General features: G+C 37.6%; 1 protein-coding gene across 1 annotated transcript in view; it reads left to right on the forward strand.

Annotated features, from left to right (window-relative positions):
• Positions 1-20,000, forward strand: part of SI (sucrase-isomaltase) — a 45,211-nt gene that overhangs the window by 982 nt on the left and 24,229 nt on the right. The window contains exons 2-19 of the mRNA XM_052685681.1: positions 906-1,029; positions 2,041-2,114; positions 5,922-6,042; positions 6,132-6,241; positions 6,913-7,064; positions 9,050-9,221; positions 10,635-10,734; positions 11,407-11,519; positions 12,189-12,314; positions 13,061-13,192; positions 13,366-13,485; positions 14,102-14,215; positions 15,103-15,187; positions 16,313-16,430; positions 16,795-16,966; positions 17,663-17,779; positions 18,448-18,602; positions 19,176-19,260. Coding sequence (XP_052541641.1) covers positions 906-1,029; positions 2,041-2,114; positions 5,922-6,042; positions 6,132-6,241; positions 6,913-7,064; positions 9,050-9,221; positions 10,635-10,734; positions 11,407-11,519; positions 12,189-12,314; positions 13,061-13,192; positions 13,366-13,485; positions 14,102-14,215; positions 15,103-15,187; positions 16,313-16,430; positions 16,795-16,966; positions 17,663-17,779; positions 18,448-18,602; positions 19,176-19,260 — 2,190 coding nt within the window. The remainder of the gene's footprint in view (positions 1-905; positions 1,030-2,040; positions 2,115-5,921; positions 6,043-6,131; positions 6,242-6,912; positions 7,065-9,049; positions 9,222-10,634; positions 10,735-11,406; positions 11,520-12,188; positions 12,315-13,060; positions 13,193-13,365; positions 13,486-14,101; positions 14,216-15,102; positions 15,188-16,312; positions 16,431-16,794; positions 16,967-17,662; positions 17,780-18,447; positions 18,603-19,175; positions 19,261-20,000) is intronic.

A 20,000-nucleotide genomic window follows, 5' to 3' on the forward strand; every position in this document is an offset into this window, starting at 1 on the left:
CTGAACAAACCCAAATCTCAGCTTGTCTTCATAGGAGAGGTGCTCCAGCCATCTGAGCATCTTCGTGGCCCTCCATACAGGAGGGTACGTTTATCTAAGTATCAGCTTTATTGTTCTGGAGATTGCTGGTGTTTCTTTACTGTTTTTATTGTCTGTTCATTCTGGTGGCTGTGAGATTTCCAGGAATAAGGGTGGTGCTGGGGTAATAAATTATACTTGTAGGAAATGGTCAGCAACGAAGGAAGTGCATTAGATTAACAGTGTTTTTTTACAAAATCAAACCAAACAACAAGCAAAAAGCCAAAAACTCATCCCAGAAGTTTTTCTAAAGTATTTTTCTTTTAAGTCCTCACTAAAGCTCTTGAGAGTGCTTTCAGATGCTAGCGCAATGTGCACACATAGCTGCATTTTCTTACTTGGACTAAAAAGACGTTTTTCTGTATTTAATGCTGTTTTATAAAGTTAAATATTCTTAACCAACTGTGAAATGCAGTTGCTGCTGCCAATGTATATCGATCTGCATGATGGAGATCAGTTTTAATTAGTTTTCCTGCTGGTGTGCAGTTCAACATTAGTGGTCTTGTGTTGCTCTTTCTGGTGCTTCAGTAAAATGTAAGAAACTTTATAAATAACCTCAGGAGAAAATTCATATTTGCGTATTTAGAAGTGCTTTAGTGGGAACAAAACACATTTCTCAGTGGTTGACCATGAGTGTAATAATGCAGTAATCTGTGTGAATTATCTGGAATAGGAGATTTATTTTTAATCCTAGGATTAGGAGGTATGGTTTAAAACCTAAATAATGTATGAAAATATAAGAACTGAGAACTAATACTGTAGCTTATAGAGTTTTTCAATCTATTGCTTTTGTTTTCCTCATGCCAATGATGTTCCTCTTGACCTAGATGGGCAAGAGGAAATTCAGTGGCCTGGAAATCACACTCATTGCCCTCTTCTGCCTGGTGGTGGTGGTGGCCATTGTCCTCATTGTGCTTTTAGCAACAGGAGTACCTGCAGTCAGAACTACAGGTAAGTACTTCTCACCTCCAGGACCAGAGGCAAAATCCTCAGTGGTAACTGCTCAGCTCTGCTTGCTGAGATGTTCACAAGTGCCATAGTACTCCTGTTGGAATTGCCTGTTGGCATCATTTAAGTCGTTGTTGAGATTAAACTTTTCAAAGAGCATGAATGTTCAAGAAGGGGAAAAAAAGAGTGAGCGTTTCTCTGGTGTGTTTTTAAGTCTAATTAGTTTCAGTGTTACATTTATATAATAGAGTCACAAAATGGCCTGGGTTGAAAATGACCTCAAAATCATCTGGTTCCAACCCCCTGCTACGTGCAGGGTCGCCAACCACCAGACCAAGCTGCCCAGAGCCACATCCAGCCTGGCCTTGAATGCCTGCAGGGATGGGGCATCCACAGCCTCCTTGGGCAACCTGTTCCAGTGCCTCACCACCCTCTGTGTGAAAAACTTCCTCCTGATATCCAACCTAAACCTCCCCTCAGTCTGTAACCATTCCCCCTTGTCTTATCACTACCAAACCATGTAAACAGGCATTTCCCATCTTGCTTATACTCTTAAATGAATCTTAAGGTGCGTTTATATGATGCTCTAACTCAAACCTCTTTGGATGAGCAGTATTTCACGGGATGGAGCTCTCATAAGAGCAGTTACACAGCACTATTCAGATGAAAGAAAGCCCTTCTGATTGTAATTCAGCATAAATTTTTAAGGAAGCAGCATAGACTGGATAACAAGACCTACTGAAAACTGAATTACTATATATCTTCACAATTAAAATAATTTATGTCACCCATTTGTACAAAAAAACAAAAGTGAAGCTCTGCTACCTTTATCTGGAATAGTCCTGTGCAGCTTTTCAAAGTTAAGGTAAATCATAGTAGCAATAGCTTAAACTCATTTGAGCCTGTATTCATGGTTAGAGGATCAAGGTGGTGAGAAAGTCAGCAGAACAACTTAATGATAATCCAGATATTAATATATTTTGGAAATAACCCGTTATTTTATTTCCCTAACAGAATTTACACCAGAATGTCCAAACATATTAACAGTGGAGAGAATTGACTGCATCCCGGATCAAACAGCAACAAAGGTCTGAGAACATTATAATGAAAACAATTAGAAAATAGGCTTTTCCACATAAAATCCTATGTTTGATTATGGAAATGTACCTTTTCTCTAACATATTGATGGTCCTCATAACTTTTATTTGTCTGTGAATGCCTGAATACTTCACATATAACTTCTGTATGACAAATTTTAGCCCGTTGTCATAAGGCCAGACTTTTTTCTAGCCACTGCAGCACTTTATTGTCAAGGGTTGAAAACCCCTGTCAGTATACTCCCCAGCAATTTGGTTTGTTGATAAGAGAGAACAAAATTAGGCAAACAAGGAGGGGTTAGAAATACGTACTGTTTTTAACAACTTTGCCTAAGCAATTTCTTTTTTTCTGATGGCCAACTGCAAGCATTTACAGCAAAGCATATTTTAGAAATAGCACATTGAGATTCACTGCATGAGATTTTTATAATACTGTCAGTTTCCTCTCTGAACTGATTTGAATCTTACTATCTCACCTACTCTCTTTCTTGAATGTTGTCTCTCATCTGAGCAAGCATAGAAAATTCTTGTGGTGGTTGCTATAGAAAGGTTATTTTTGTTAGCTTTCTAATCATCATTAATATTCATTTTAATAATAGATGTTTTCATTTTCTGACGGAAGATGATGGGTGTCTGGCCTCTTTTTTTCTTAGTAGGGTGCAGCTTGAGAGTAAATATAGTGGGTACATTATGATGTGTGATGCTAATGCCATTCACAGAGATATAAAAATGATTAACCAACCTTCTCTATCTCTCTGTGAATTCCCAGTCTAATTACAGAAGTGACAGTTGTTAATGATGCTGTCATGCCATGAGTTGTATTATGATATGTAGTTCAATACAGCCTTGCGGGTTAACGGAGTAGTAAAGGCTCAACTCACAGCATGCTTCTCTTCTCTTTGGTTCCTTGCTCCAGGAGCAAGCACACCACGATAGGTGTCATGCAGATCACTTTAATCTTTAATTACTACCTTAGGATTAGCCACCCTATATTAAGCACTACACTTATCACAAGTGAAGAAAATGGTTTTGCTCTGGTTGCAATTGCAAGCCGCACTGTAAATCTGCTCTTCCGTTTTACCCTTTGTGATCAGGAATAATTAAAAACAATCATAATAAAGTCACCACAAAACAAACAAAAAAAAACAACCACGTCTATAGATGCAGGTTTGAACACCGAGGTTCTTGCTCTGGAATTAGAGGTAAAATAAATGATTCCTGAATCTGCTCTTTCCTTAGTGAATTCTGGGCAGCAAATTTCAGAAGATTAGAGATAAACATCACCTTTAATCTTTGCCCTGAAGAAAGCTACTAGGTGCATGCATCTCACAATCCAGAGTCCTGTTTTTTCTGCAAGCACTTTTGTTGTAATATTTGTTAAATAAACCCTTCTTCAGGTTTATTCCAGTATTACATCTGGCAGAGCTCTAAAACTACAGGTATTTGACAAGGAAAGGACTCTGTAGTGGTTTCTAATAGTTGTTTTCAGAATAAAAAGCAACTGGGAGCATGATACTTTCCCTGAGTTCAGGTAGCAGCTTAGTGTCTCTCTTGATGTCTTTATTTGCTGAGGTATTCTAGGTGAAGCCTCGGCTTGCAGAGGATAGGGGCACAGCAAGCAAAGAAGTATTTATTCACCAATCACAGGATTGCCAGAGATAAAAATCCTGAGAGCACGCTTTTATTAACTAGTCACTGCCATGGAAAGTTGTTTGGTTTTATAAGACAAGAAGAATACACTAGTAAAAACTAGCCTACCATGAGCGGAGCTAGTGCTGTCCAGGACAGGACCTCTGAAAGCTTGAGGGGAGACTTTATTGTTTGTTGTTTGCTTTGTTGTTATTTTTTTTTATCTTGTTGGTAAAAGTTTGTTTTGATGCTAAGAAGAGAAACACTGCAGTTTGACACATAGTCAAGCAATTCTTTCAGTCCTTGGTGCTGAGTTCAGTGCTCAGAAGTGACCTTGTTTTGTTTCCCACCATACACTGTTTTCTTATTTCCACTATTATTTCTAACGAAGCTTTGACACTTTCTTTGACTTTGTTGTGTGTTGGTATCTAGTACGTTATTTTAATAGAGACTGTGACCACCTCCTATCTTTATGTACACTAAATGATAGCTTCTGTAACAGCCTTGACAATATCTTTGAATGAACTCTGCTCTTTCTAGTGTCAAGCATAACCGATCTTGCACTCGTGCAGTTACTTCCTCATGCGGCAAGCTCCATGTGCCACAAAAGTACTGATCTACAGTTTACAAATCCACTACAATAAAACTATCCTGAAGAGTATCACTGCCCTGTAAAGTAATCAGTGAAAATATTCAATAAGCATACATGAGAAGTAGTTGGGAAAAAGAAAAGGATGTTTATGAAGTTGGGAAAGGAGATGCTTGAAATATTAGGTGTTAGGATAAACTGTTGTTCAAGCTATTGGGATAGTCAGTGGTCTGGAAAGGGATGTCATAACTGTATTGTTGGTACGTAGTCTACTTGGTGTGCTTGGCCCAAACACTGTAGAATAATGCATGAAATTATCTTGAGCTAATAGCTCTGTGAATTTCCTCTGCGTTCTCCTTTGACACTTACACTACATCTGGGCTAGAGCTTTCTCTGTTCAGAGAATGAGGCAAGTAATTGAATTTTCGAGGTTGGGCTCTATAACCTGCACCAGTAGCAGTGGATTTTGGCCTACGTTCATCTATACATGTGGACTGTTTTAAATAAATATGGCACAAACAGCAAAAATATTTGAGCAGGAAGAGCTTCTGCAAGTGTGCAGGTGGAAGGAGGGGTCTTGAAGATCTGTGTGTTGGATTTGGATGCCCAGGATCACTGATACTTTTGCCCTCAGTAGTCCTTGTATCACTTCTGCCCTTTGCTTCCAAGTAATTAATCTTGTTTTCAACATGGGAGAACCTGTGGGCATTTACAGTGATGTGCCACGCAAGTGTAATCTATGAACATAGAACTTGTGCAGACAACTTGTGAATAAGTTAATTTCTAACAGTAAGGCAAACATATTCCTGTTTATTGGAGTATTGAGGTGTAGATTAAAGATTGATGCCTCTATACTGAGTTATATACTTTGAACAGTGGGTTTAATTGCTAGGGTGGTTTATGTTTGTTTTTGTAGAAAAAGCGATCATCAATCAATCAGAATCTAAGATTCTATAACATTTCTGTTATCTTAATCTGCAATAATCTTATCTGCAATCTTAACATTTCTGATACTAGGAAATGACATTGAAATGTAGTTCCTATACATAATGATAAATGATGCATATGTGATGTTTTCCAGCCAGATGTTTACTAGATGTTAAGCCAACCATAAATGTTATCCAGTCCCCAGTGTGTGAGTGTTGGTTAGTCTCTAGTGTATCTGTCACAGCTCAAATGTTTCCTTAATTTTTTAAGTGTTCATTCTTCCTGTGAATCCTCAGGTTTTAGGAAAAAATCATTGTCTATGTATCTACACTGAATCAGAAATAAAAAACAAACAACCCACCTTGTTGTTTCTATTAGAATTGACTAAATAGATTTTCAGTGAAAGACTTTATCTGATAGCAATTGTAACTACGTTTTCTGGTGTTTGGGGTAAAAAAATACTTCATGTGCATTTCAATTGTTGCAGTGTAGAATGTTTAATGTGTAAAATCATAGAATTGTAGAATCTCAAGTTTGGAAAGGACCTACAAGATCATCTAGTCCAACCTTCCTCCCGTTACCATTGCTACCACAAAACCATATCTCATAGCTCCAAAATCAATTGATGTGAGTTTCTCCTGTCCTTTAATCAGAGCATCTGTGAATTGCGTGGCTGCTGCTGGAGTCCTCAGAGTGATACCAGTGTACCCTGGTGCTTTTTCTCTGAAAACCATGGATACAAAGTAGATGGGTCAACAAGATCAACTCAAACAGGTAAACAGGGAGCTGAGGAACCTGGTTTTAATGTACATTTGGGTGTCTGATTTCAAACAGCAGTGTTTCCATTTGTGTGTTTTCTTTAGGATTTGAGGCCACGTTAACAAGGCTGTCATCACCTTCTCTTTTTGGAAAAGATATCAACACTGTCCTCCTCACAGGAGAGTATCAGACAGCAAATCGCTTCCGGTTCAAGGTTAATCTTTTTCATCTGTTGTTTAAAGGTTTATGCTCTGTACATGGTTTTAAGCAGGCCATTTCTGTGCAGTGAATTTGGGAGGGCTCCGTTAATCCTTCAGCTGCACCATCGTGCCTCCCACTGAAAAGCTATCAGCTCTTCTTTTCTTTGTCTGTGGTTTGCAATGCATTATGAGGGTTTATCACAGTGAGATTTCCTCATAGAGAAATTATTGAGACCTTTAAAAATTCATTGCAGTATCTACTTCTTTTCTTCATTGTAGGAAAAGATTCTGGGCCAAATGTTTTATTTATTTCCTTTTCATTTATGGTCTGACCATATCTCTTAAGCAATTCCTTAGACATATTTAGGTATTCTGAAGCTTTATGGAAAGTTCAGCAGTCTGCGTAGTGACTATGGGGGTAATGATGGTTTCTGGGGTTGAGCAGGGCTTCTTCAGTTTGAAGCTAGCCTCCTGTGGTGGGTTTCTCTGGAAACCAGGAGAAAACTAAGTCAGATATAAGCAGGGAAATAGTTGAAAATGAGTGATGAAAATGGAAAGAAAATGATAATGAAAATGGAAGGATGAGACTCTGATAGGGACTCTGATTAGAAAGATGCTAAATCAGATTTATCTGTTAATGTTGGAAAATGTTGCAATGTTTTCAAATGTTTCTAAATATATGCAGATTACTGATCCTTCAACACAAAGATTTGAAGTCCCCCATGAGCATGTGGGCTCTTTCAGTGGACCTGCAGCCTCCAATTTAAACTACAGAGTGGAAGTGAGATCAAATCCCTTTGGTATTGTGGTGACCAGAGTGAGCAATGGGAATGTGCTGTAAGTAACACTGGTGTTTGTTTGTTTGTTTGTTTTTTCCTGATGAATACTGATGTTGCTGGTTTTCTCTGAAGGCCTATGTTGCCTCACAAAAAGATTTGTTGTCATGTGAATAAGGTGTGCCTAAGATGCAATATGTGAGGTACACTCTTAGATATGTTACCTACTTCTGGTCTTTTGACTGATGGATGTTCTTCAAGGACTTCTTGCGAGGCCTTTTGAAATGCTGCAGTAAGAAGAGATGTTGTAAGGGCTTTAGATTTGGCTAGCCCTTCTCTTTCCTTCAGTACTAGCAAAATCTTTATAGCCACTTTACTCAAGGAGTATTTGTTATCCAAAGACCTTCCTAGTGCTTCAAATCACAAATACTCTTCGTTCCATCTTTTATCTTAGCTGTTACAATCACGCCTTAGCTCTGAATCACCAAACACAGATTGCACTTTAGATGTATGATAGAATAGTAGTTGTTGCCAGCCAGTGATAAGCTGGTCATGTAATGATTTAAAATATTCGAAATACTGTATACTGAATGATTTCATCCCATTTTTTCCCTAAAAGTAAAGAAAGAAACATAGATCTGGACTAGTTGCATATTGTTGAGAGCCATTAAAAGGGAGGAAGGGTCAGGAAGAACATACTTATTAAATCAAAGAATGATTACCTGTCAGAGTTCTATGACAGTTGTATTATCAATGCTTCAAGATTTATTAAATAGCTATTATTTTCATGCTGTTGTTAGCGTTGTTTTCTTACTTAGAATCCCCTGTAATGATTGATTTGCAATTATAGAGGATGCAAAAGATGGACTTATTATTTGGTAGTCCATGACTGATTAAACAGATGTATGAAGGCAAGAATAAATAATTTAGTCCAACAGATCCACACTGAAGCCAGTGCTCTGAAAGACTGATAGCTGTATCAATCTCTTTCATATGAATATAATGACTGTTAAACACCACAATCTCCCACAAAAGTACAATCTTAAAGTTTGTGATTAAAAGTATATAAAGTGAATAGATCAATGGATATTACTTTGAAACTGCGCACTGTTAAAACATATTGATGTGGTTTCCCATCTCAAAGTAAGTCATTTTCTCTGCTTCTGGTGAAATACTGAGTTTCTGCTGATCCATGTAAGCTCTCGTTTTAATAAAGCTGAAAGTAACCTTCAGATCTCGGGATCAGCTTCATTCGAATTGCTTTGTGATTTAAATCTGATTTAAGTCATAATTACTTTCTCATTCTGATTTTTTCATTTAGAAAACAATGACTGATGGAAAACAAAGCTACTTCTGAGTGGGGCCAATTTTCTTGCATATGCTGTATGGAAATGTTGAAAGCCTCAGCAATAAAAGAGGAAAATGATTAAGATCAATATTAATGAACTTAAGAATTTTGACTGATTAAAAGACCTCTGCCTAGCAGTAGGAATTGCCCTGCTGCTCACTCTCCCTGCCTCAGCATTACTCAGATTTCCTCCCAGTTGCCTGAGTCATAGAGTCCCACGTAAGCAAACAAGGAATGGACTTAGCTTTAGATTCAGTCTCTAAATCTCCCCTAATCCTTGTTTAGGAGATACACATTTATAATGAAAGGGATTGGTGAAATGTACAAAATAAAATTAAGAGAGTAAACTTCAATAATGAAGTGGACTTTCACTGTATGGGTGCACTATCCAGTGCCAGAGATGCTTAGGTGGGAAGCTTTGCCCAAAGAGGTGATTTTGCATGTAGTCCTGAAAGCAGAGGCCATTTATGTGCAAAGTTTCTATAGAATTGAGAGTTATTGCCTGTCTCCTAATCCATGCAAAGGCTTCTCTATCTACTGCAGCTGAACATCATCCTCCCCTACATCCCTCCCCTCGGGTCTCTGGATGTAGACCTGACCTTGCTATCCAGCTTAGCTAAAAGAAGTAGAAACAATCACTGCAACAACTTCTGGTGTAATCCTTTTTTCTTTCCTCCTTACTTTTTTTTTTCTTTCAGTTTTGATACTACCATAGGACCACTGCAGTATGCTGACCAGTTTTTACAGCTATCAATCAAACTACCTAGCAGCAACATTTACGGTGTGGGAGAACATGTGCATAAGCAGTACCGACATGACCTCAACTGGAAAACCTGGCCTCTATTCAGCAGGGATGTTGGTCCCTCTGAAGTAAGGGCCTATTTCTTTTATGTTTTATTATTTGCAGGTGAATTCTGGAATTCATACTTATTATGTAGTAGCACATTAATATCATCTACTATTTGGGATACTACTTGGGTAATGATAGGACAAAGGGGAATGGTTCTAAGCTCAAGAAGGGAAGGTTTAGATTCGATGTCAGGAGGAAATTCTTCATAGAGAGAATGGTGAAGTGCTGGAACAGGCTGCCCAGAGAGGTTGTGGATGCCATCCCTGGAGGTATCAAGGCCAGGTTGGATGAGGCCATGAGCAACCTGGCCTAGAACCAGATCTGGAGGTTGGTGGCCCTGCCTGTGGCAGGGGGATTGGAACTTAGTGATCCTTGGGGTCCCTTTCAACTCAAGCCATTATATGATTTTATGATCCACCAAGCTCTTCCACCAAAACTTGTTAGGCACCCCGTGATATTACTAAAAGCTGGATGGTAATGGTGAAAGGTTTCTGAGGGATAGCTTTTAGAAGTATTTTAATTTTCCTGTTTATGTGAAGTTCAAAATAAGTTGCTAAGCATCAGTGTGTGAGTCTTCAGCCTCAGCTGATAAACAATAAGTAACAGTATGTCCTACTGACCAGGACATATGACATAGGCACGTTCAGCTGAGGGCTTTGTTGTTTGGCAGATGTTGACAAAGTTCTCTTTGACAGCTGTTTCTTTAAGAGATAAAACATGTCTGTCAGCAGTTATTTGCATCCATACTCTTTTTCCAAGATGATTTCCAGAACACCCATCTTTTTTGACAATACCAAAAAAGTAACTTTACATTTGCACTGAGGATTCTGTAGGATTTGGTCCAAGTTCTCCTTAGCACTGGTGCACACAGGCACACGGTGTCTGTCAGTTCCTCTTTGCAGTGATTTGCTGACAGCATTATAATTTGTAAGCATGCATGGATAAAAATGAAGTGAGGTGCTGATTCAAACAACAGTAGTCATTTTTTGCTTTTTGCTTCTTCCAACTTGACCATCCTCCAATGGTCTTTTTTTTGTACCTGGGGAATGAAAACAATCAAATGTTATATCTATGTTTATTAAAATCCTTTGCTTTGAGTAGGGGAATATTTGCTAAAGCTTGTCAGCACTCAGTTGACCTAATGAACAAAAGAACCAAAACCAATATGTTTAAAACTCTACCTGTCTAGTACAGAATCAACATTTAAGCCATCATGGTTATTGTGGAGAAATTAATATAGTGCATGAATGAAGGAATGTTTTTTAATGCGATTTTTTTAAGTTACCGTTGCTCCTTATGTAGTTTATTTATAACTGGCTAATGAGCCTCTGTTTGTCACTTGTTACTTCAGTGCAAGAAAGCAACTATACATATGACTGAAATACTCCCCAATAGCAGATTTTAAAAGCTTTTTCTTTTTTTTTCCCTTGAAGGAAATGCACAACCTATATGGAGTTCAGACTTTCTTCATGTGTTTGGAAGACAGCAGTGGAGCCTCTTTTGGTGTTTTCCTGATGAATAGCAATGCCATGGGTAAGAAAACTTTCTCTGTAGCTCCAGTTATTGCAGCTAAATATTTTTTAAAATGATCTGTGGGATTGAGATCAAAGCTGGGGCAACGTAAATGTCCATTTTTAAATATTGCTGCATATAAAGTCTTAACATTACCTTCAGTTATCTGATGGCAGTCATTGTAAGCATTTAGTAACATTCAGCATATGCATTGTAAGCTGTGAGTGGCTCAGAATTAACATGCAGGTTGTGTAAGAAACCTACTGGAAGCCTTGTGCAGCTCTGTGCAGATGTGTAGGACACCAGTCAAGTGCAAATTTGTAATGAGCATCACTTGAAAGTAAATGCCCTTTGTTCTCTAGATATAAGCCTACCTATACATGTGCTCATTTCTCTTGAGTCTGGAAAGTTGTACTGAAAATTTGAAGAGGAAAGGTTATGTCACTGGATTTGTTCTGATTCTCTTGTCTTTGTTGGATGTAAAGAATTGCAAATATGGACATTTAAAAGAATCATGTCGATACATTACTCCTTCATTGCAAATTTAAATAACGATTGAGTGTTCCTTGGATATATCTGGTTTGTGTTGGTGCTTTTTTCTTAAAATTTTCCACTTTTCAATATCTGTATGACAAAGTTGCTATAGATTTAGCTGATATTCAGAATTGGTCTTGTGCATGCTTTGTCTTGCAGAGTTCGCAGTGCAGCCTGCTCCGGCAGTGACCTACAGAACCATTGGTGGCATCCTTGATTTCTATATCCTCTTGGGGAACACCCCAGAGCAAGTCGTGCAAGAGTATTTGCAGGTACGTTTATTTAAAGAAACTACACATTGAGCAGATCCTTAAAAGCACTTGTTTTCTTAATTTTTTAAATGTCTTTTCCTTCTTTTTGTGACAGTAGGTCTTTGCTGTGCTATCTAGCGTGAGTCGCTACATGTTTATCTAAGAACAATTGTTAGCATGTCACCAATGTAACGGCTAGCTGGGATTAAGTTGGGGTGTAGGTGTTTTTACCTGGCCTGCTATGGGCAGCAGCACCTAGAGCCCTAGTTTTGCTGAAGATGCACATGCAGAGAGGATGCAACAGTTCTCAGTCTGTACACCCTGACTGAATTCTAAGACTGTACATCCTGACACGAGCTAGAGGTGGTCTAGGTGGAATGACTTTTGCTTCCTTGCTCTTGATATACGGACAAATTATTATTCATATGGCAATGTTGTAGAACATATTATATATATGCCCTTAAATATTGTATGTTCCTATGGTAATATTATAGTAAGCAATATTACTGATATGTCATGATCTTCCAGTTGTAAGCTGTCACAGATATTGTTTGTACTTCTTTTATATACTATTTGTTAATTAGCTAATTTTATTCGTCTGATCAGTGATACCTTGAAGGAAAGAATGGGTGCTGAGGTAACACACACAGTACATTAGTACCACTAATGATTTCTGCTCTCAACATGCAGTTTGTGGGACTCCCAATGCTGCCTTCCTACTGGAGTCTGGGCTTTCAGCTCAGCCGCTGGAATTACGGCTCTCTGGATGAGGTGAAGGCTGTTGTGGACAGGAACCGTCTGATTGGACTCCCTTATGTAAGTTCAGGGTTTCAGGAGGGCAGCAACCCCATTAAGGCAGAGTACTTTGGGAGAAACCACCCAGATATCATGGCTGTGATGCTACAAACATCACTCATTTCACATCACTTCAAATTAGTGAATTTCTAATAAATTATTATGTATAGCCTTCTGGTGTAAGAAGATTTTGCACCTTTTATGCAGTGCCATTATCAGAATGGGACACCAGGGGAGGCTTAATTACAGCAAGTTTCACTTACCCAATTTATTGTAATAATTTCTCAGTTATACTTTCCAACTATATTGATTTATTTTCTAGTGTTATCTAGTCCACTGAAATATTTTTTCAATGTCATCTGGACAATTACAGAACCATAGATTATTCTTAATTGATAAGCAAAGGTAAATTACACATTATTTTTAAATAGACTTGAGATGGCTTTAGAGGAATGGCTTAAAAAGTATGAATATACCCTGATATTATGCTAAGAGTTGAGGAAGGAATGTTTGTATCTATATGGGCATTCTTAGAAGTTGGGCAACTACAAAGAAACAGACATATGCCCAGGATCTGATAAAAAGAATGCCAATGCACACATTCATTTGGATTCTGCTAATGTGAAATGTTCAGTATAAAGATGTTTCAGTATAATTAATTTAGATAGTAAGGACAAACTGGAATTGTCAATAGAAACTGCATTTAAAAAAATACAACATCTTTACCATGTCTTCTCATGTTTAAGCTGAAATCTCCTGTCTTTCAGGAAGCTCAGGTTACTGACATTGATTACATGGAAGAAAAGAAAGATTTTACATATGACAAAGTGCTCTTTAGCGATCTTCCTAATTTTGCAACTTATATGCATGACAATGGACAAAAATATATTATCATATTGGTAAGTGATTCTTTTTGCCTGGTAGTACTATCATTAGAACTTTTCACAATTATCTTATGCATTTTTAAATATAAAGATTACACTTCCTGCCTAACATTCAAGTAGACTTTAAAAACTGATGGAGTGTTTCCTGGTTTCTAACTATCATTTTTTTTTCCTTAACTTTTTTTTAGGATCCTGGTATTAGCACACAAAATCTACTTGATAATAGTCAATATGGCAGCTACGTGAGGGGGGAGAGTAGGAAAGTCTGGGTCAATGAATCAGATGGAGTAACAACATTAGTTGGAGAGGTAAGCACATTTCTATGAAGCTTAAATGTGATTGGTTTGGTTCAATTTATTTGGGGGGCTCATTTTAAACTCTCATTTTCTAAGTCACTTCTTCCAGTACTAGCCAGTGAGAACCAAGATGATAAGGTCTCATTTAGCATGTGAATATTTCAATCTTTGATGTTGTTTTTTGAATTTTTTACACTGCATGTTTCTATTTTTGGTAAAATCCTGTTTGATATTAATGTAAGTTTTATGGAAAAGCAAATGTAGATGTTTCATATGGTAGAAGCGAAAGAATACCTTCATTCCTTCTCACCCACTGAAAGCTGATGCAAGAAAAATGACATCCTACTATGCCATCTTTGCTTTTGATGATTCACGTTTACCAGAAGGTTTAAGAGTTTTTGAACAAAATCATGAATTTCAGTGAAAGTAAATCTGGGATCTGGAAGTGGTGTCTGACAGTAGTGTCAGTATGGGACAGTAGCACAACTTGGTAGTCAAGAGGGCAATAGACTTGATTCAATTTATTTTTTAGGGGGGGGGAAAAAACACCGATGGAACTTGTATGATACATTCTCGTCTTACTCCAATGCAATTACTAGTATATTCTATTTCCCTTTGAATGCTCTAGGTATGGCCGGGGGAAGCCGTGTTCCCAGACTTCACCAACCCAGAGTGCACCAGTTGGTGGGTGGAAGAATGCAGGCTGTTTTATAACACAGTGCCATACGACGGGATCTGGATTGTAAGTGATTCAGGAAAAAAATTGACAAGGATAGATGCTTATTAAATTCAATTAACATTGCATTTGAAAGGGATGTTTCCTATTATTAGTAACTTGAAATCAGTGCATGATGTGCATGTCTTTGCTGTTGGATTTACAATTCAAATTTGGATTTCAATTTTAAATTTGAATTGGAATCACTTATTGTGGCATTTAAATGCTCAGTGTGCTGTTGGCTGCATGATCAGTGTGGTCTGAAATGCTTCAGTGGATGAACCATTGATAAAGATGCACGCTCCTGTGTATGAGTGCTTTCACACTCCTGGACTCAGAACAGCAGTATTTAGAAACCTGCATACACAGACAGAAAATGTGTCTTTAAACAAGTCCCAAACACAGGGTGTAATGCATCACATCTATAAATCTATGCTTCAGATAGCTAATTTATTTTCAAGGTAGCACATTGGCAATCATTGTCCCAGATTAGGATCTGGAAAAATCAGACTCTGCAGAAGCCACAGCATATCTTGCTAGTTCCACATTTCACTCCAAACACAAGCTCTCTACTCAGGGTGTTCTCTTGAGATATGTGTGGATTAAGGATAGCATATGTATATATATATATATGTAAGCACCTCCTGCAGCTTCAGTCTCTGGAGGGATAAAGTGTAACTCTTAACATGATGCTCACCAGCGTACTGAAGTCTGCCAAAACAGGCTTGTATTAGTACTGGAATGGCCCAGGTCTGTGTCCAAGGGCTGTCATTCACACCTAAAAGTATGGTGCTAGCACTAAGTAAATACTCCTTAATGGGTAATGGAACACAACATGAGATTGTGTTAGGAGTGTGTACTTGAGGAAACTTTATTATAATCTACATCTCACTGTTTTTGTCTTGTCTTTTCAGGATATGAACGAAGTATCCAACTTTGTTCAAGGTTCAAATAAAGGCTGTGAGCAGAATGACTTAAACTATCCTCCATTCACTCCCAGTAAGTCCACCTCCTTTAACCATAGAACAGATTATCAGAAAGCACATTAATTATTGTACTACTGTCTACAAGGATGTAAAGTGAATTTCTTTGTTGTTCTCATGGATGAGATTTGAATATTAAGTACTGACTTCAAGAAACCTTTGCCATCATATTGTCCAAAAATGATTCAGGAATTAGGCTATAGATGTACAGTGCTTCCTTGCATGGGTAAACAGTTGCTTGCAGAAGAAATCCATCTGGCCTGCAGTTGAAATGCAGTCACTTACAGCCAGTACTTAGTGTGTTGTTTTAATGTCAAATTTGGAAGAAAACTTATTTCCTCTGATCTCAAACACAGATGAACTAAACTAAATAATAATAATAAAAAAAACTTACCATCCAGTTCTACACTTAAGAGGGAAAATTAGGAAAGGACTACATGTTATTTGCCTGAAAGGTACAAATTTACACAATGAGTTAGCTCTGGTAGACTTTCTCTGCATTAACAGGCCATTAAGTAGCTCCACTGAGGAAACAGGGCTCAGTGGAGACCTTACATGCTTAGTCTGCAATTTTACAGTAAAGTTAGTAATGAATATAAAGAAAGGAGATTCTTCTTGCACCATCTTATGCTTCCAAGATTATGCTTGTTCTTGTGATAAAGCCAGCAGTGAGTACATTTGTGCTAAGGGTTAATAAGAGAGGTGCCAGAAAGCATTGGAAATGAATGGAGCCTGTGACTACCACTTAATGACACCTAGGCAAGGATAGAGTATTTGAGTTAACCATTTTATGTTATGCACTGAATAAATTGACACACATTGCCCATCAGTTTACTAAATTCCACTTCCTTAACAAAGCTGCATTTATAGCACTGTTAGCAGTAATGAATGTATTCCTTTGATATTCGTGTGTTGATTGTCATTATATATCCAATGCTCAAGAGCAGAAAATAGCACAGATGGAGCCAAGATGAATAAAACTATCAGCCAAGCGAAGCATTTGTTCTTGTATTAGTAGCCTTAATGTAAGCATCGAAGAGGGAGAAGGGCCTGAATGTCAAGAGTGTACACAACAAAAAAAGGATTGGAAGTATTCATAATCAAAATGCACTTTAAAAATGTCTGTTTTTCTTTATTGAAGATATTGTCGATCAACTGATGTTTTCTAAGACGCTTTGTATGGATGCAGTGCAGAAGTGGGGCAAGCACTACGATGTCCACAGTCTTTATGGATACTCCATGGCCATAGCAACAAGACAGTAAGGAACTCATCCTAATATGTTTACAGAAAGTTTTCAGAAGAGTATGTGCATTTTTTTAAAACAGGCAAGATATTCACTTCTAAACAAACCTATTTTCTGGATAACATTATATTGTATTCAAGCTACTAAATTTGAGGTCAGACATTGCCAATCAGAGATTTATGGAAAGGTTGTCTAAAGTAAATGTCTTGAACTTCTCTAAAAAAAAAAAAAACACCAACTGCCTAACTGTAAAGGAGCTCAGGTCATGAGAATAATCAATGGTTTCAAATAAGTCAGTATAACTCTGCCTTATATAGAACTGATGATGTCTGAGTGGTCTTTTTTCTGTTGCATAGTTTCAGTCCCCTTTCATTTTCAGAGCCATCGAAACGGTGTTTCCAGGAAAACGAAGCTTCCTTCTTTCAAGGTCTACTTTTGTTGGATCGGGAAAGCACACAGGACACTGGCTGGGAGATAATCAAGCAACGTGGGAACAGCTAGGATGGTCAATACCTGGAATGCTGGAATTCAGCCTCTTTGGATTTCCTTATGTATGAAATATTAGCTTTTTGCCTCCATTCAGAACAAGAGGACAAACACTGCCTTTTTACCTCTGTGATAATCGGTTACCTAATCAAACGTTGTCTATGTAACCATCTTATCTTCTCAATTCTAAGTTAATTTCCTTCAGTGATCTGGTTTTAACCTTTTTTTTCCAATGACTGATTTTTATTTTTTTTTAATTAGAAAATTTGTTTTGATTTCTGTTACTGTATATTTATGGTGGGACAGATGTGAGCAACAGATATTATCATATTTATGCCAAATCTCTAGTACTACTTTACTCCTCAGCAATGAAATACATTGGGGTTTTCCTATTTATTTTTGCATGAAATAGAAAAATACATTTGTAAGTGAAATGGCCAGACTCTTAAATATTTATATTTGTATGAGTTTGAGCTGTTTTCCTAGTGTTGGGCTATTAGCACCAAAAAGGAAGGTATAAGTTTGGAAGAAAAAGGATGATAGACAGCCTTAGGAAGCAGTTGGTTTCTTTCTTTTTTTTTTTTTTTTTTTTTTTGTAGAGCATCTAGTTGAAAGGAGAAAAGTAGAAATGTGTTTGAAAGACTTACCCACCCTGGCGAGAAATGAAAGATGAATTGATACATCTCTTAAATTTTAGATTTTGTGTAGAGATTAGAGGCGCAGTATGCTGTCTGCCCAACACATTCTGCTTTTATTTAAAGATTGGAGCAGATATCTGTGGCTTCGTTTTTGACACGACAGAAGAACTTTGCAGACGATGGATGCAATTAGGAGCATTTTATCCGTTTTCCCGGAATCACAACGCTGAGGGATACATAGTAAGTCATTCCTTCTCTTACATTTTTGGTTTCTGCTACCACATTTCCTTTTATAGTATCGCTAATAAACATTGCTATCACTAACAATTAGATTTGCTAACCATTTTGAATATGGAAGAACCTTGAGATCTCTTAATGAAAATTTATCTCCAAGAGGTTCAGCTCTCAGGGAGGCGGTGGTTTCACATCGATAGCTAATCTGCCCAAGACTGCTCACTCACTCCTTCTCCTCCCAGAAAAATAGGAGGAGGAAGTATGATAGCAAAAAAAAGGCTCATGGATTGACATAAGGACAGTTTAAAGAAAAGAGAGAGAGGGGGAAAAAAAAGACCATGTAGGAACAAAGAAAGAAAACTCTAAACATTGGTCTCTATGTGAGCAAGTGATGTTTGGCCACACCTTGAGAAGGAGAGCCTCAATACTTGTAGTAGTTCTTTGAAAAAGGCAGATGTTTTCATAACGAAGTCCCACTGTTTCTTCCACTTCATCATCTTTTTTTTGTTTAGCATGGCATCATATAATATAGAATAACCCCTTGGTCAGTTTAGATCAGCTACCCTGATGTTGTTCCCCTCCATCCACTCCGCGCTCTGAGCCAACAGTCAATTTTCACAATTGACAGGGTGTTTCCTGCACCATGAAAATAATCTTCTAATATTTACTTTCAGCCTCAGGATCCGGCTGTGTTTGGAGCTGATTCAGTTTTGGTGCAGACCTCCAAGCACTACCTGACCATTCGCTACACTTTGCTGCCCTACTTATACACGCTCTTTTATAGAGCTCATACTCGAGGGGACACAGTTGTACGTCCAGTTTTACATGAGTAAGTGTATCAGATGGCCTTTGTGATAATCTTATTAGGAATGAAAAATACAGGTTGAATGTAGCTAGGGACTATCTAAATAGCTACATAATTTCTGAGAATGCATATTAGAGTATATGTAGAGACAGCATCAGAAATCATGAAAAACTATTTTGATGTAATCAGAAGAGTAATCAGAAACCATCTATAATTTCTGTATAGATGCATGCATTATTGCCAGTCACTCTGAAGAGCTGCTATGAAATGGTTTTGTCAGCTAATCAAATTACACCATGCCATAATGTGTATATTAAAACATACATTTCCTTGCTTCCTTATTCTTGAAAACAAGTATGCTGAGAACATGTGCATGCATGTAAATACACACACTTTCGTATATGCATAATCAATACTGAGCTAATCAGACCTTACTTTTTTGACTTTCAGATGGCCTGAGATTTAAAAAATTATAATTAAAAATTTTTGCTTGACACTTTTCAGTCACAATTCTAGGCAATCCATTCTTGGAAATACTAGGATTATTGATGATGGTATCTCTCTTCAAAGCCAGTTACTACTCTCTCCTTTCTCCAGGTTCTACTCTGATGAAGGGACATGGGCAGTTGATAGGCAGTTCCTGTGGGGTCCTGGGCTACTTATTTCTGCTGTACTTGATCAGGTAGGTTTGGCTATTTTCATGTCTGTCTCAAAAAAACTTAGTGGGGAACAGAGACACCAGTCTCAGCTCTTTTCTTTATAGATAGGAAACTGCACAATTGATATCTCTCCTTTATTCTACTGGTTAGAAAGTACCTTTCAGGTTTTCAGTGACAATTTTGTTATTAAGCTTGAAGTTTATAGCACTGAAGGTTATAGCACCTTTACTATTTATGTATTTCCTTCTGAAATCACATACCCTCTCCCTTTTAATATTGAAAAATCTGAACCACAAAAATAGGCTCATTCATTTCCTGGAGGATCCTGGGATATTTTCTCTCATCTTATTCTAGTCTGAATTCTTCTATGTTGAGCAGGTGTTAAGCCAAGTCATTTGGCAAAGAGAATGCTGATGATCTTGTCTACTAGCATTAGCATAGTTCTTTTTCTAAGGGAAGTATATTTTTGCTAGATTTTGTTAGATTATACTTATTTTTCTGTGATACGTAACATTGGTGACCTCTCTTTAGACTCCTTAAGACTAGATTTATTTTAATTTTTTATCCCATTCTTCACTTATTTTCAATGAGAGAGCCCACAAAATGTTCTGCTCATTGTCAATATGGAAACTATTGCACTTGCTGCTATTAAATACAACTCCTATTTTCCAGATCTCTACGGAACCAAAGCAATCTGATTTGATATTCTGATTCAGTTAATCTTTGTATCATCTCAGAATGTCATCCAGAATCAACTTCTCTC

Source organism: Tympanuchus pallidicinctus, unplaced genomic scaffold (genome assembly GCF_026119805.1).
Source record: "Tympanuchus pallidicinctus isolate F22 unplaced genomic scaffold, pur_lepc_1.0 scaffold22, whole genome shotgun sequence".
Lineage (NCBI taxonomy): Eukaryota > Metazoa > Chordata > Aves > Galliformes > Phasianidae > Tympanuchus > Tympanuchus pallidicinctus.